At 49.2% G+C, this 15,753-nt stretch overlaps 1 protein-coding gene across 2 annotated transcripts in view; it reads left to right on the forward strand.

Moving 5' to 3' along the window:
- Positions 1–1,252: 1,252 nt before the first annotated feature.
- The window catches only part of AFF1 (ALF transcription elongation factor 1), a 52,620-nt gene continuing 38,119 nt past the window's right edge, over positions 1,253–15,753 (forward strand). For both annotated transcript variants that reach the window (XM_072334817.1, XM_072334819.1), the window contains exon 1: positions 1,253–1,537. In XM_072334817.1, the coding sequence (XP_072190918.1) occupies positions 1,521–1,537 (17 nt within the window). In that variant the 5' untranslated portion in view covers positions 1,253–1,520. The remainder of the gene's footprint in view (positions 1,538–15,753) is intronic.

A 15,753-nucleotide genomic window follows, 5' to 3' on the forward strand; every position in this document is an offset into this window, starting at 1 on the left:
TAGGGAAGAACCCTTCTGCAGGCAGCAGCCTCTGCTTTTCTATGGGGGTGATGAGAAGGAGTAGGGCAGGAGGACATTGCCTTCTAGGGGTGTTAAGGGCTGTACTGTTAGGGGTTGTCCTGCAAGTCTGCGTCAGCCTTTGCCTTCTGACCTGGCGCAGAAGTCCTCTCTGTAAATAAAAAGGCTCTGCTGCTTCGCACGCCTGGAATCACAGCCTGGAATCACAATGCACGTGTGACCCTTCTCACCTTCCAATGTGGAGGATTAATCAGTGGCAGTGGTGGTGGAGAGATGGATTTCTTGTCAACAGACCTGGCAGGACGTGCTTTAATTAAAAGAGAGCAGTGCCTCTTGAAGGCTGAAAGTAAGGGTGTGTGTCTGCTTAAAAAAACACAGTGTGGTACAATATAATGAGACGTTTGGAAAAGGTTGGTAAGGGCATGAAGCTGACCTATTTCTGGGGATAAACAAGCACTTGTTGTGTTGTACAGCAAATGTGATACTTCAGGAAAGCTTACAGGCCAATGTCTAATTATTTTAATACGGTGTGGTATCTACTGCATTTATCCTTTATGCTCACTCAACTGTTTGACAGTGTGTGTAAGCTCCTGGGATTTATCCCACTAATGTAATGGACCATCAACCCAAAAGTTGGGTGCCGGCTGCTGTGGGTATGGTGGGGTTGTTCTGGTGAGCCAAGAGCTGCTGCTCTCCCTCCTGGAGGAGTGGATCACGTCAGGGACGCACTCCTCAGTGGGACAGGTTGTGTTTTATTGATCCGTTTTGTTTGCATTTTACCTCACGGAGACTGCTTCCTTCGTTTGGAGCGCACTTTTCAGAGGCAAGGGCTCGAAAAGGGGAAACTTCATCCCCGGTGGGTGAATAAAACCTGTGTGGGGGAAGGCCGTGGCCCGCTGATGCTGAGCACAGCTGCACAGAGGGCACTTTGGGAAGTCTGAGAGGAATAATGTGGCGGCGCAGCCTGGCTGTTTGCTACAGGAGACAAGGAAAAAGCCTTTTAGGATACAATTTTCACAAATTGCTCCAACAAAATACAGGCTTCAGCCCGGAGAAGCGCGGCCAACCGGCTTTCTGTAGCTCGTATTTCGTGTATCCCTTCTGTTTTCTAAACCACCTCCCCCCGCTCAGCCCTTCGGCCCGCCCCACGCCTCCACCACGGGCTGCGGGCCGTACCACAGCGCCCGGAGAAGGGGGGGTAGGGGGGGAGCGGCGGGGGGCTGCGGGCCGACAGCGTCAGCCACGTCCGTCGGCGGGCGCACGGCGAGGGGGCCTCGGGGAGCCCCGCGGCCGCACCGCCCCTTCGGGCCGCGGGTGGCCGCCGCTCCCTCGGTGGCGTCGGGGAATGCGGCGGGCCGGAGGAGGGCCCGGATGAGCGTAACCCAACCCGGGCCGGGCAGCTCAGGGCAGAGCGAGCGATGAGGCGCTGCGGGGCGTAGCGCGGCCGTGGGGCTGCGGGAGGGCCCCATGGAGGCGGCGGGGCCGGCGGCGTGAGCTTCGCCATGGCCGCGCAGTCCAGGTACGGCTGTGGAGGGCTACGGGGGGCACAGCTCGGAGAGAGTCACCGGCTTCGTGGGGTAGAGGGGGGTCATTCCGTTAAGTGAGGGGGACCGGGGGGGTCACCCGGCTCTGTTGGGGGGGTTCCGGGATGCCCCGAGGAGGGGATGCCCTCCGGCATCCCGCAGCAGGGGGGGGAGGTGGCGGCACCCCCCCACCGGAGGTGGGCACCCGCACGGGCTCTCGGGGCAGTGAGTGGACCCAAGTGCAGCTGCGGGTGGATGGCTTCCTAAAGGGCTGAACTCTCTCTCCGTGCGAGAGACACCGAGGCTTAGTTTTACGGCGGTTTTTCTTCTTGTTCCCGTGTTCCCTTACTCGCTAACTAACCTCTGCGTGCTTGAAGATCAGCACTAAAGTCAGATTGTTGCCTGCTTTAAGAGAGAGTGGGAGTGAGGGTGAGCAGCGGTGTTCCCCGTGAAGCTCGGTGCTTGCCGTGCTTTTGGGTCAGCAGGGTTACCCACGGGGTGCCAGAGATGCGTGCAGCACCAGTGCATAGAAGCCTTTATTCAACGCCAAAGACGCGTACGCTCAGTAACTGCAGTCATACTACATAGGAAAGAGAGGCCAAGCACCCGCAGAACTGATTTGTTACAGGCGTGTCAGGGAGTTCTCTGTTAGGTGTGAGCCTTTTGGTTTTGCATCTCTTTTGTCAAAGCAAACCACCCAACCAACCCCGCAGTCGGTTTCTGCAAGCTCAGTAGATCAGCGATGCGGTGGTGTGATACAGAACACCGCAGCGTTTTGGGTATCGCTCGGCGTGAGGCCTTTTGGGCAGTCCTCCATCTGCTTGGGTTTGCCATTTCTCGCTTGCTGCGCATTTCAATAGGCACAGCTAGGAGAAGGGAGGTGAACCTGGGGAGGATGCGGGTTTGGCAGCGAGAAAATCCCGCATCCTTCTTTCGTTTTCAGTGCTCATATGGCATTTGGATTCATTGTTTTGGAGGTGGCAGAGTGAGGGGAACAAGGAGGTAAAACACACCTGTTGCTGCTCAGCAGTGCTTTAGAAATTGCAGTGGTGGTGTTTTAGCTGTTTGAGATGAATCAGCTTTTACCACCAGCTGCTGTAATCACCTTACATCTAGAAGCAGTCAGTGGAGGGGCTATCCCTCAGCCTGTGCTGTTCTGTGCACAGTGTGGGGTGTTTTGTGTTTCAGTTGCTGGCTGGGCTGCAGCTGCAGCTCTGTGCATTCCCTTCTGGAACATGCAGATGATCTGATGCTCGTAGCATCCCCCAGCAGCATGGACCGTGTTGGGCTGTTGTGCTGTGTTCAGGGCTGCGTGAGCAGAACTGAGGAGAAGTTCACTTCCTCGTTGGATGCAGCGTGATATCCAGCTTTTTGAAGATGTAGGCTGCTATTCTCACGCTTAGTTAAAATTGCTGGATAGACCTTTGCTGTTCGGTTGCTAAGAATTTCTGATTGCTGTACAGCTTGGCTTTAGATGTGCCCCTTATTAGCGTGGCTGCAGGTATGCAGAACCAACACTGTTTCGTCTCCTCTGCAGGGAGGTGGTGGAGAAGCACAGCCAGTGCCATGCTGCTGCCCCTGCTTGCTCTTCTCCAGAGCTGGGGACAACGGGAAGCACCCCAACAGCCACATCTCAACTTCTGGCTCATTGAGAGTCAGGGAATAGTGCTGGGCCCTCAGTAAAAAAAGAAATGCTGTGCCCAAAAACTGTGTAGCTACATCTGCATTTAAACCAGTCAGTGCAGCAAAACAGTTTCTTCTGGAGGGAGTGGTGCTGAAGCTTTTCCCTGAGGAAGGTGCAGCTTGGTTTTTGCTCTGTGTCGTTTCGCAGCTTTCTGGGCCAGATCTCCAGGCACATTTCATAATGTGTTTGTTCTGTGGGTCCTGCCGATGCAGGCAGATGCCAGTATTGGTGATACTGCGTTCCAGGCAGCTGATGCAGGTGAAGAAGGGCTGAAACATTGTCTTGTGTTACCTCACCTGTCAGCCGAAAGATGAAACATCCTGGATCGCGTGGTGGCTTTGCCAACGCGCTGCTCCTCCTGAGGGCTGCTGCAAACGCAGGTTGGCAGGGTCTTGGGGTTGTTCTGCTGCCTGGTGAATGAAGGTGGGGATCAGGGAGTTATTTCTACAGTAGGGAGCTTCAGAGCAGTGGGAAAACTCTTATCCTGTTTATACAGCGTGGAGGTGTTTTTCCTGCAGTGTTGTGTGCTGCAGTTGAGGCTGCTGGATGGAGTTGGCTGTGGCCATGGTGTGAGCATGAAGACACACGTAGTGCTGGCTTGACTGGCTGGGGCAGGTGTCCTCCCAGGTGCAGAGCCTTGCTGCAGCAAAACACTTGGTGGGGAGCAGCTGAGCACAGGTTTTCCACAGCTGTGCATTCACACAGCTTGGGGACGAGACCCCCATCAGGGGAGGTGCTTGCTCAGTTCCAGTTCTCAGTGCCTCACTGGTTTGGGTATTGTCAAGATGAGATGGCTCAGCAAGTTCCAGTAGGTGAATTTCATTAAGCCGTTTCACACTTCACATGAGCGTGTGTGTCTTCTGGGTTGGTCTGGGGATGGCTATGTTTAGTGTTTGGAACTATCATTTTTAGTTGTATTGTGGTTTATTGTAACAGTGACATGAAGTTGTGCTACTGTTGTTTCTTCAGCCTTACCCATCAGGTTAAGGGAAAACTGTCCCTGCTTTAACTTATAGAGAGAGGTTGACATGGAAAATGGCTAACTGTAGAATCATAGATTGGCTTGGGTTGGTCCCCTAGGTTGGAGGGGACCTTAACGATTATCTCATTCCAGCCTCTGCTGAGGGCTGATTGCCCACACCAGCTCAGCTGTCCAGGGCCCACCCAGCCTGGCCTTGAGCACCTCCAGGGATGAGGCATCCACAGCTTCTCTGGGCAGCTTGTGCCAGTGCCTCACCAGCCTGTGAGAAAAGCTTTCGTCCTAACATCTAACCTAAATCTCCTCTCTTTTAGTTTAAAGCCATTCCCCCTAGTCACTATCAGACCTCCCTCTCCCTGCTGTCCACTCCTCTGTTGATAAGGCCCAGGATACTGTTGACTGCAAGTGCACACTGCTCACTCACGTCCAGCTTTTTGTCTGTCAGAACCCCCAAGTTCTTCCCTGCAGCGCTGCTCTCAAGGAGTTCTTCTCCCAGGCTATACTTGTACCTGGAATTGCCTTGATCCAAGTGCAGCACCTTTTACTTGGCCTTATTGAACCTCATTAAGTTCTCATGCACCCGCTTTTCAAGCCAGTCCAGCTCCCTTTGGATAGTGTCCCTCCCATCTATTGTATCAACTGCACCACTCAGCTTGGTGTCATCAGCCAACTCACTGAGGGTGCACTCGATCCCATCATCGGTGTCATTGATAAAGATGTTGAAGAGCACTGGTCCCCAGATGGACCCCTATGGGACATCACTCATGACTGGCCTCCACCTGGGCATAAAGCCATTGACTACAGCCCTCTGGCTGCAACCATCCAACCAATTCCTTCCCCCCCTAATAACCCACCCTTCAAATCTCTCCCGTTTAGAGATAAGGATGTGGTGGGAGACCATGTCAAAGGCCTTGCACAAGTCCGGGTAGACAGTATCAGTTGCCATTGGTTAATGTTTAACCTCTTTGGCAACAGCAAAACTTATTCTCAGAACTGGGGGAGAAAAAAGAAAAGAAGCTTGCCTTGTTTTTGTGCTTGTTGCAAAAATTTAAATAAAAAAAAAGAAGAAATTCCTCACCAAAACCTAAACTGGAAGAGAGCAGATGCCTCTATCCAAAAAAGGCAAAATGAGAAGCATAGGCTGGTGTTATATTCATATACATTTTTTACTCCGAATGCCCTGCAGTGTACGTTCTTAGCAGCAGACGATGCGTCCATAGAGGGATGAGCACAGAGGAGTTCAGCAGCTGGTGTGTGTGTGTGCATGTATGTGTGTGTGTGTGCATGTATGTGCCTCTTCTTTTTTACCCCCTTCCCTAAGCTGAATTGTGGGCATTATAGTTTCAACTACCAACAGCTGTTAGGACTTGCACGTGTAGGGGTAAAGGGATTTGTAGCCCTTTGAAGAGTTGTAGGCACTTGGTAAGGAGTTACTTTCGGTATTCTTGTGCTTCTCAAGTTGGTGAGATTGTGCTTAAAAAAGCGACCGAGCTAATCTTGGCTTTGCCAGTGTGGTTTAGAGGCTCAGCACCAGCCTGCAGCTCTTTCCCCAGGATCCTCTCTCCCAGCAGGCAGTGTTGCAGGCAGGGATTCTGCTGGCAGACGGGAAGCCCTCTGGTGTGATGCAGCTCTCCCCATCCCTGTGCCCTCGGCAGCACACGCTGTTCTAGAAAGTGTTGTTCCCCCATTGCCAGTAAGCCCGTGGCCGTGCTGTCCCAGCTGGCGGTCGGGAACGTGTTTCTTCATGCCTGAACCAGAGCCACGTGTGATGGGCAGGGATCAGGCCCGCGGGGTGAAGGGCAGCGTGGAGAGTCATCCATCTCAGCGCCCTGGTTTCTGTAGATGAGGAAACAGAGGTGCCTGGTGTGTAAATCCCTGTGTGTGCAGTCATAAACAGCAGCTTTTTGCCTTGCCTCGCCGGGTATGACATGAGGAATGCTCTCACTTCTCCGTTCCTGCTGAGCGTCCTTTGGCAGATGTACTGCGTGCAGCCGCTATTCCTTGTTGGGAAACATCACGTTGCGTTGTCAGCAGCGTGTGAGTGCATTGATGGCTCTTGGTTGTGAGACTTGATGGGGCCAGTTCCAAAAGCACGTGAAGTCTATATGAGGTTGTTCAGTGGGTTTTTTTATTTTAATCTCTGAGCGTGCGTTATGCACGTGGATCTCTGAAAGCTCCCCATTTCCCATTTGTTTAAATGCTGTGTGTCAGTGAGTTGTTACACGGGGCATTTTAGTTCTGCAGGATTTTTGGTTAATAGGTGGTATTCTATAACTTTCTGCAGACAAAAGGCACAGGGATCTCTTAGTGCTGAGGGAATGTGATGGCTACAACGAGGTTTTAAGCATCGTTTATCAATTTATCTGCTTGCAAACCCCTATCAATTTTACATGGGCTGGATTTAGCACACTGATAATAGGTTTGCTTTACCTAGCTAGGTCTACGAACCTCCTAGGAGTAAATGCCTGGCTCTGTATGATAACAAAGGCTATGAACTCACATAGAGACTAATGAAATTCCATTGAACTGCCCAGACTCTGGAGGGAAAGAAAAACATGCAGATCTCTGTCCTGTTCTGAGAGTGGCTGGGCTCCTTTTCTCCTTATAGAGATGCTGTAATAATGAGATGTGGTCTTCAGAGGCTTTTCCGTGCTATTCTGCGTGAAAATCAGTTGACTCATAGGCCAAGGCATTAAAACTAACAGACTAAAAGACTTCATAAACTGACATGGAAAAATTCAACAAGTTGGATGTTTCGTCTTTGAAAAAAAAAATACTTTAGGTCCATTAGTGATGTTGTGTACAATGTTCCATGTATTTGGTACAAAAAAACAGCACCAGCACCCCCGGCCTTCTCCATTAAAGCATATACATAAAGGAATAGCTCCATGTTTTGGGTTCTTCCAGTGTGAGGAATTTTCAGTGTCATCAAGCTATCACAGAGAAAATGGTGTGATGTTGGAAGGGGCCAGCAGAAATGCTTCCTTGTTGGGAAAAGGCAGAGTTTGTGAGTTGGGTGGTGCAGTGTAATTAAGTACTGGCAAGTAAGAAAGCCGAAATAAAGTTAATGATGCTATAGGAAGATGTGCCATCTAGTTGTAACATGCTTTTCCTAGGCTGCTTATGAAAACAGTCTATTCAATGTGGAAAACAAAAGCTTTACTTTCTAGTCTTTCTTTACAGAATGCAAGACTTTGTACTGAGCAACGCTATAGCTTAATAAGGAACCGCTGATAACAACCGCTGAAGGAAGGGTTACCCGTTAGATGAATTCATTTGATAAAACAAGCATCTCCGAGCACAGAGATGTCCTTAAGGATGGATTGTGAATAGCCCTTTGCAGGCTGTGCAAAAGGAAACCGTGCTAGGAACCTGGGTTTTGCAGTTCGGGAACATCATGTGTGCAGGACAGCACAGCCTGATTGGGAGAAGAATTTAACTGAGGAAAGGGGAAGAGTTTTTCCCTCTGAGTTGCCCTTAGATTTTGTGTCAGGTTTTTGGAGGGCCATCACAGACAGCCCAGAACTTCCTCCTCATGGTTTGTCAATAAGTGAAAACGGTTTGTCATTGCCACACCTCCTGCTGGTTGCAACCAAACCCACCTAAGGCTGGTTTTGGTGCAAGTAGCGATAGAGTGAAATCTGTTTCCATGTGCTGCTTTCTTAAAACAAACCAAGCCTATCCTGTAATGCTTGTAAAGCCGGACACAATATGGATTGATTCTTACAGCTAATGAGCATTCAGGTCTTTTGTGGACTGAATCTTATATCGTTTTGGGGGTCAAATGCTGTTGCTTTGGTGCTCACCCTAAGACTGTTGCTAGTTTTTTCCTACTTGGTGGTCAGGGGATTTGCTCATGGGGCAGATGGAGAGGTAGACAACGTCTGCGCAGGGGAGATGGCAGGAAAATTATATCTCTATGGCCCTATTCCTTTGCATGTAGATTAAATATCAAGGTAATGGTTTCCCTTTGAAAACATGCTATTCTCCACTTTCTTTCTGATCAAGGAAACTTACAGGTGGAAGCTGTGTTGACTAGAGTAGTACAACTTTAAAGACCGTTTATGTGCAGCAGTCTATGTGTGCTCATTTCCAGCCAGTCTGTCCTCTCCATGTGTTGTAAGGCAATGGACTGTTTTCAATACCAAGAGGAGAAATTTGGATCAGAACCTGTTCTTTTCATTTCCTTGTAGCTCTTGCCAACAGTAAGCTGCTTTGGGGCAGGAGGTTTGGGAGGCTCTGGCACCTGGCACTGGGTATAATACTGGGCAGACATGGGCAGAGGGTGAGGAGGAATCTGGCAGTGTGCACAAAGGGATTTAAAAGCCATAGAGATTGGAGTTGGGGCTCACTGCAGGGCATCTGCTGGGAGAGCCTAAGGGCAGCTACTTCCCAATGCAGAGGCAATGCATGGGCCTCGCTGGGGTGAGAGGGACCCAAGGGGCAGCAGTGCAACTTTGCCCTACAGCAGCTTGGTACAGTTTTCCAGCCTCAGTTGCAAGATGGCATGAAACCACTTCAGTTTATTGTCTGAGCTGATGTGGCTTCCTTCTGGAAAGGAAAGGAGCGCAGTCCCTTAGAGGGCAGTGAGCCGGGGAAGAAACCCTCCTGTCCTGCACATGGGTGTCTCCAGTGGCTCCCCAGTTTGGTGAGCCTGACTCGGATCCTCTCCACAGTGTTGCCTGTCTCTTGCTGGGCTACTCCCCCCACTCCTTTGGTTGCATTGCCATCACCCTCAGTTGTCTTAAAGGAAACATGAAACCAAGTAGAAACACAAAACCTCACGGAGCAATCTCTTAATTGCAGCACTGTCAGTGGCTGTCTGCCCTATGAACACTGTGCTTGCAGGGTGTCAGCGAGGAGAGAGGGGAGTATGAAATGAAATATACTAGGTGGTAAATTGCTGCCAACCTGAGCATCAAGCAAAGCATGGCAAACGAATGGAGAGTATTAGTGCTTTTGGAGGTAGAAATTGCCTCAGTTGGTGCAGTCATTGTGTGAGACACTTATATTGTACCAGGATAAAGGCACAAAAAGTGATTAATAAATAGTGGCAAGATACCCATGCGTGAACTGTCCTGAGGCAACCCAGAAAAAGTATTAACACATTTCCCAGTTGCTGGCAGCTAACTCCTGGTATGCAGCACTTTGCCATTTCAGCTGGAAAATGCATTGTCCCCTGGCTTCACTGTACAAATCATGCCTTGCGCTGTTATATGGGCTGCGAAAACCAGCCCATGGGTTTTCAGCTGTGGAGGGGCTGTGTTTGAAGGCACATTGACCTTAGAATGCCTTGGTGTTGCTGTAAAACAGACTGAGTATCGACCTGGCAGCATGTTTGGTTGTACAGCTGTGTGCTCTCCAGAGCAGAGCAGGCTTATCAGTCAGTATGTGCTCAGGGCAGCAGGTAAATATTTTGGAGGCAGCCTTGCTGGTTCCCACCGGTGCTCCCCTTTCCCAGTTTCCCTGTGCAAGCACACATGGCTCCTGCAGCAAATGTTGTGCATACCAGTAGGGCTGAGCTCTGGTTCCAGTCTGGCTTCCGGTGCCAAGGGAAACATGCCATTTGCAACCAGTGGTTTGCATGATAGAAGGAAAATGGTCTTTTTTTAATCGATGGATTTCAAAGTTGTGCAACAGATCTGTTCAGCATTGAAGGGAGAGGAGTATTTGTAGCCTTTTTGTAGTTGCTAATAGTGCTACTAGGCATGCTTCGGTACCTGCCTAATGCAGCCTGTCATGGGTTATTGCTGTGCGTGGCTTGAATGCCGTCCAAGCCTTGGGAGTGACAATGAGCTGCTTTGTTAGTCAGACAGCAGAGCACGGTCCAAGTGCAGTGTGAAACTCCAGCACGGAGAAGTGCCCAGATAGGCAGTGTGCGTGTCTCAGTGCAATCAAACGCGGGCTGCAGACCATGGGAAAGTGAGCAGATGTTTCTGTGCGGAGATGGAAAACTTTGGACATAGTTGGGGAATCATTATAACCTGGCAGAGGCTGCGGGAAAGAGTTTTTAAATGGGCTTTTGAGCATATAAGCGGACTACTTCTGCAAACACTGCTAATCTCCTTCTGTTCCTGCTTAGTCCTTGCAGTGCAGATAAGACTTGTTCAACCTGTTGCGTGGTACCTGCTGTTATGTAAGTGGAAAGCTCAGAAGAGCAGGGAAATCTTTTCCTTTGCTGCACAATTTGTCTGACGCTGGTTGCAGTGAAAGCATGCAATAATTTTGGCCTTCAGTAACCCCTGATATTTTCTAGTTCATAGAATTGTAGAATGGCCTGGATTGAAAAGGGCCTCAATGCTCATCCAGTTTCAACCCCCTGCTATATGCAGGGTCACCAACCATCAGACCTGGCTGCCCAGAGCCACATTCAGCCTGGCCTTGAATGCCTCCAGGGATGGGACATCCACAGCCTCCTTGGGCAACTTGTTCCAGTGTGTCACCAACCTCTGGGTGAAAAAACCTCATCCTAATATCTGGATGTGGCTGGATGTGGCTGGATGTGGCTCTGGGCAGCCTGGTCTAGTGGTTGGTGACCCTACACATAGTAGGGGGTTGAAACTAGATGGGCATTGTGGTCCTTTCCCGGGCCATTCTATGGTTCTTTGGTGTTGTAGAGAACAACAATAGGATATTTTAATAGCATTTAAGCAGCTGGTTCTATAAAGTTGGTGGGCAAAAAAAAGCACATCTGCTTGAATAGTCTTAGCATAGTCTTAAAGACAAAAATTCATTGCATTCAGCTCCTTGCACTTGCAGTGTGCTGGAAGAACTGATATAGAGCCGAGGAGAGTAAGATGTAGATCCTTGTTTTGCCTTGCAGAGTGTTTCCAGGTGGATAATGAAACATTTTCTGACATGTAATTGCTGATAGCATCTGTTTTTTTTTTTTTTACCTGTAACCGATTTTTTTCTTAAGGTCTTTTTACTACTAGTGATTTCAATGGGGCTCTGGGGAAACAGTGAGTTCCCCCAACAGTTGGGCTTTCCTTTACTGATAACTTTGGTGCGAGGTCAGGCTTAAAATGTTTGGCACTTTGGCCTGAGGAGGAAGAAGTTCTAAGCAACTGTGACTTCATTTCTTACAGTCACTTAAGACAAAAATGTGTGTGAAACAAAATCTTGCAATCGTGTGAACAAAGGAATGAAGTAGGTCTGGGAAGTTGTTGTTTAAAAGGGAAAAGAATGGTTTTCTTGATCCCTACTGTTCAGCTCTTTCTCAACCAGTACTGCTTTGCTGCAGCTTTTCCCACGTGATCTCAGGTCTCCAAGATTTACTTGTGCAAGATACTCTTCTGCATCCTGTTGCAGGGAAACACAAACCTGATTTTGCTGTTTCGTTCCCCTTTTGGTAGCTTGTTGCTACAGATACACAGTTCTCTTGCTGCCCATAAGCTTGTTACCAATGAATTGATTGGCCTGAGCCACAACAAAAGCTATTCGGAGCAATATTTCAGTGCAGATTTGGCATGGAGATAATAGCACAGAGAATTTATGTTAGCTGTCCTGGCACATTCACACTGTGGGTAGCTCATTGAAGTGGCGTAGTTGGAAGGCCAGTTACTTGTTTGGAAGGCCATATGCTGTGACTGCAGCCCTTCTGCAACCCGAGGTGCCTGCAATACCCCTGGTTAGTTAAGCACACGCTTTCTCTAGTGAGATTTGATCCTGGGCTGCTGCTTTCTAAACCTACTTTGCACTGGGGCTGTGCAGTAATATTTAGACAAGGAGGAGCCGGGTTGGCCCCCCCATCAGCCCTGGAGAGTGCCTGCGGATAGCATCAAAGCGTGCTTTCTCATTGTCTTCCTCCTTATCTAGGGAAATCACGATGGAATAAGTGTGTGGCGCTCGCTGAGCATTTCAGAGCTATTTGTTTTTTCTTATGCACTGTTTGGTAGACGTCTGGACTCGGAGCTGCAAATGTTTGATCAGAAGTGACCCTTGCTGCTCACCATATTAAACGACTATTAAAAGACTGCGATTTCAGCTTAAAAATCTTGCACTTGTTGGAAAAACGGGATCCTCGCATGTTGATTGTGGTGTGTTGCCCTACTGCGAAAAGGTATTGCTTTGTTTTGTGTTTGTTAAGTGGGATCCATAAGCAAGCGTTAGCCCAGGGTGCTCCTTCAGAAAAGCTGGCGGTCCTGCACAGTGTCTGACACAGGGGCTCAGAAGCAGTGAGGCGATGTGGGGCTGCAGGAGGGAAGATCCTTGTCTCTGGAGTGACTAGAGGCACGGGCTCCTCTGGCCTGCTTGCATTATCCTCTCCTTCCCTCACCTACCCAGGAAGGCAGAAGCGCCTGCGGGGCTGGAAGGCGGTCAGACTGCATGCTTGGCTTGGGGAAGTCCTGAGCCTGGTGAGTTAGGCTGCTGTATGCAGAACACTGTCTCTAAGAGACAAAGTGGGCAGGATTTATCATCGCTGCTACCCGATGATTTACATTTTTCACATTTCCTCCTTTGCCTGCGCATCCAGATCAAACGCAGCTTTAAATCTATCATAGTTCCAACGCCTGGCTGCTGTCCTTGTAATTACTCTTCACACATGCACGCCTTCCTAGAAGCCCTCCTGGTGTATTTGCATTTAGATGGAGAGTGACAACTTTGGTGTTCCCTGCATAACTTCTAGTTAACGCCTTTCCTGGCTGCATTCTGTTAAGCTCAGCACACTGGGGCTCTTAGGAGGCAGCCGCTTGTTAAGTGCTCTTACCGAAGACAGCTAAGTGGAGATTATATAAACACTTGTGGATGTGCGGATGGGCCTCGAGGTCTCCATCTTTTGCTCAGCGTCCAATGCTGCCAGTGTCGGTGGTGCTGATGCAGAAAATAATTGACTAACCGGGCCATCTGTTGCGCTGCTGCTATGTGTTTTATCATTGGTTTCTGCTCAAACTGTGTATGCGCTGTGAAACGGCGTTTGATGATGTGAAAAGGAGCTTAACAATATCCAGCAAGTCACAACCTGACGGCATTACCAGAAAGGAAAGGAAGGAGAGGTTGGGATGAGGCACGTTGTGTGCTGTTCTGTGTGAATGCAAGGTCTGTCTTTGATCTGCATGTCTCCACCTGGTGGGATGAGCTGCCTGGGCCATGCGTGACAGCGTTTCTTTCCAAGTTAAACAAGAACGTGCCCCTCGCTCTTGGGAAATGTTGATCAGCAGCTTCTCATCACAGAAGAGAGGCTGCCTTAATGACAGAATGACTTGATTAAATTAATGTTTTCCTCCAGTTGTACTAAAAGGAAATGTTCCCTCTTAATGTTTAGGAGGAAGAGGTTCTGCGTGTTCGGAGGGAAGCAAGCGTTGTTTGTGTTTGCTTTTAGCCTTTCCCCACCCCCTTCCCTGCTGCTGGAGTCATTCCTTTTGGGGCCAGTAGCAGATCTGATTATGATTTAAGCAAATACACATCTTTATTTTCGTTTTGTTTTCATACAGAGAGCACCCAGGACAGGAGGAGAGGCAGCTCTCTGTCCACGGCAGGCTATTTTCTGAGAATGGTATCATGGGCCGTGTAGTCACACGCCAGCATTTGAACTTGCATTAAAGACAACAATGGATATGAGAGCAGTTTGGGAGCACACTGGCATCCTCGTGGCTTGTGTTACAGACCACGATTCTGGTGTTGGGCAGTGGCCTCTGGACCCTGCTGTACGGGGCAGCACCCAGCATGCTTGCCTGCTGTGGAGCTCGGACTCCAAAGGCAAATCAACCCACCAACTGTTGGAAAGCAAGGGTGGGGTTGGAGGAGGTTTCTTGACAGGCACTCAGAGCTGCAGAGGTGATGGATGGCTGTCAGCTGGGAGTCAGCACTGTGACATGGAGCAGCCAGGGGAAATGGAGCAGGACTGACGCTATGCTCAGAGCCCTGACTTGCAAGCCGCCATGCCTACCTACCAGCCCTGCTGCTAGTACAGCTAGCACATCCCTCTGCTTTCTGAGTGAGGGAGCAGGCGTCATGGCAAATCACAGCATCCTTCCCTCCCGCCTCCCTCCTCCTCTCCTTTTCACAGCTTTGTAAAAGGAATTTATTGCTGGGAAGCAAGCTGGGGGTCAAGGAGGGTTCAGGGAAAGAGAAGGTCTTAAAGGGGCTCACTGCTGCTGCAGCAGGCAGCACAAAAAGTGTGCTGCACACAGTGGTGGGATGCAGATAGGGAAGAGTTATGTTTTGGTAAATACCACGGCTGCAAGAGATGCAAGTTACAAGTGTGTTGGGTTTTCCTTTTGTTTGAATGTAATCAGGAACTCTGAGGAAAACATTTTGATTGCTCTGAATCTGGATGCTTGCCAGCCCAGAAATAGAAGGATATCCATAATTCACTGGGGACGCAGCACAGGGCTTGGGTAGAAAACATTTTGCAAGGTCATGCTATGTGGCTTGGTTGTTTTTTTTTTGTAATTGTTGCTGTTAAACTGCTTGTGAGTGTTCTGCTTCTGCTCTAAGCCAAGAACTTGTGAGATACTTATGACAGAGCATGATGTAAAGGACAAACTGTTCCATCATCCTGGGAGGACAAACAGAATAAGCCCTCAGGGCTTTACCTGGTGTTCTCTGTATCCCACACTGATGTTCCTCTACATCCTTTCCCATCGGTTTCTGCTCCCATATGTGTGTGTAGACACATTCTATTTTATCTTAATAGATGTAGTGTTATTGCTGAGAGAGCTTGTGGTAAAGAGGATGAAATACACCCGTGGTACGAGAAGTGATGTGCTGATAATGTTTTCATTTGCAATTAGTGCTCAGGAACTCAAAACAGTTGAGTTTTTCAGGTTTCTTGCTTTCGTTTGTCCTTTGTTGTTGTTGTTGACAAAGCACTGAAGCTCAGCCTTATGCAGCATCCAAGTGGAGGATGCTTTGCTTGTGTGTACCCAGGGTCAGTTCTATTTCGCATAGCTGAATAATGTTTGCCCAATGCCTGACATGAAGTCCCTTGAAGCCGATAATATTTTTGCCTTTTTCAGTGGGTTTGGCTCACCCTCCTGCTCCGCAATTTGGAACAGAATTTGGTCAGAATTTCCACTTGTTTGCTCTGCAGCAGAGCCCAGCTGTGAAGTGATTCAGAATCTCAGTGATCTCCCAACCAGGGAAGTACACAAGCACTGGTGCCTGTGTTCAGGGATTATCACCCTTTTCACTCTTGATTTGCTGTTGATAGTGGTGTGATCTTTTGTTCTTTGGATCTCAGGTTTTCAAGTACTGCTGCAGGTACCTCATCGAACAATAGAACAGATGGCAAAGAGATGTTTTGTGCTCTAGCAGTGACTTGAGAGGCTAGTAAAGGTAACTGAGATTGTTGTGGTCTGGAGTGGGCCTGTTGGGAGGAGACGAATTAATCTTCTAGTCAGGAAAACGCTCCTCAAGAGGCATTCCTTTGACGTTGTGGTTCTCCTGTCTTCCTGCCCAGCCAAAAGAGGTGAGCAATCTCTCACCTGGGGAGGTAAAACAAGACGCAGCATCTGCTGCTGCTTTTATCTCTTTGTGCTGTTTAGATGCATATTTCAAACAGCTCTTTCTCAGCGCAGAGCTGTGCCAGCTCAACAACCCGTCGG

This window comes from Excalfactoria chinensis, chromosome 4, assembly GCF_039878825.1.
Source record: "Excalfactoria chinensis isolate bCotChi1 chromosome 4, bCotChi1.hap2, whole genome shotgun sequence".
NCBI classification, from domain to species: Eukaryota; Metazoa; Chordata; class Aves; order Galliformes; family Phasianidae; genus Excalfactoria; species Excalfactoria chinensis.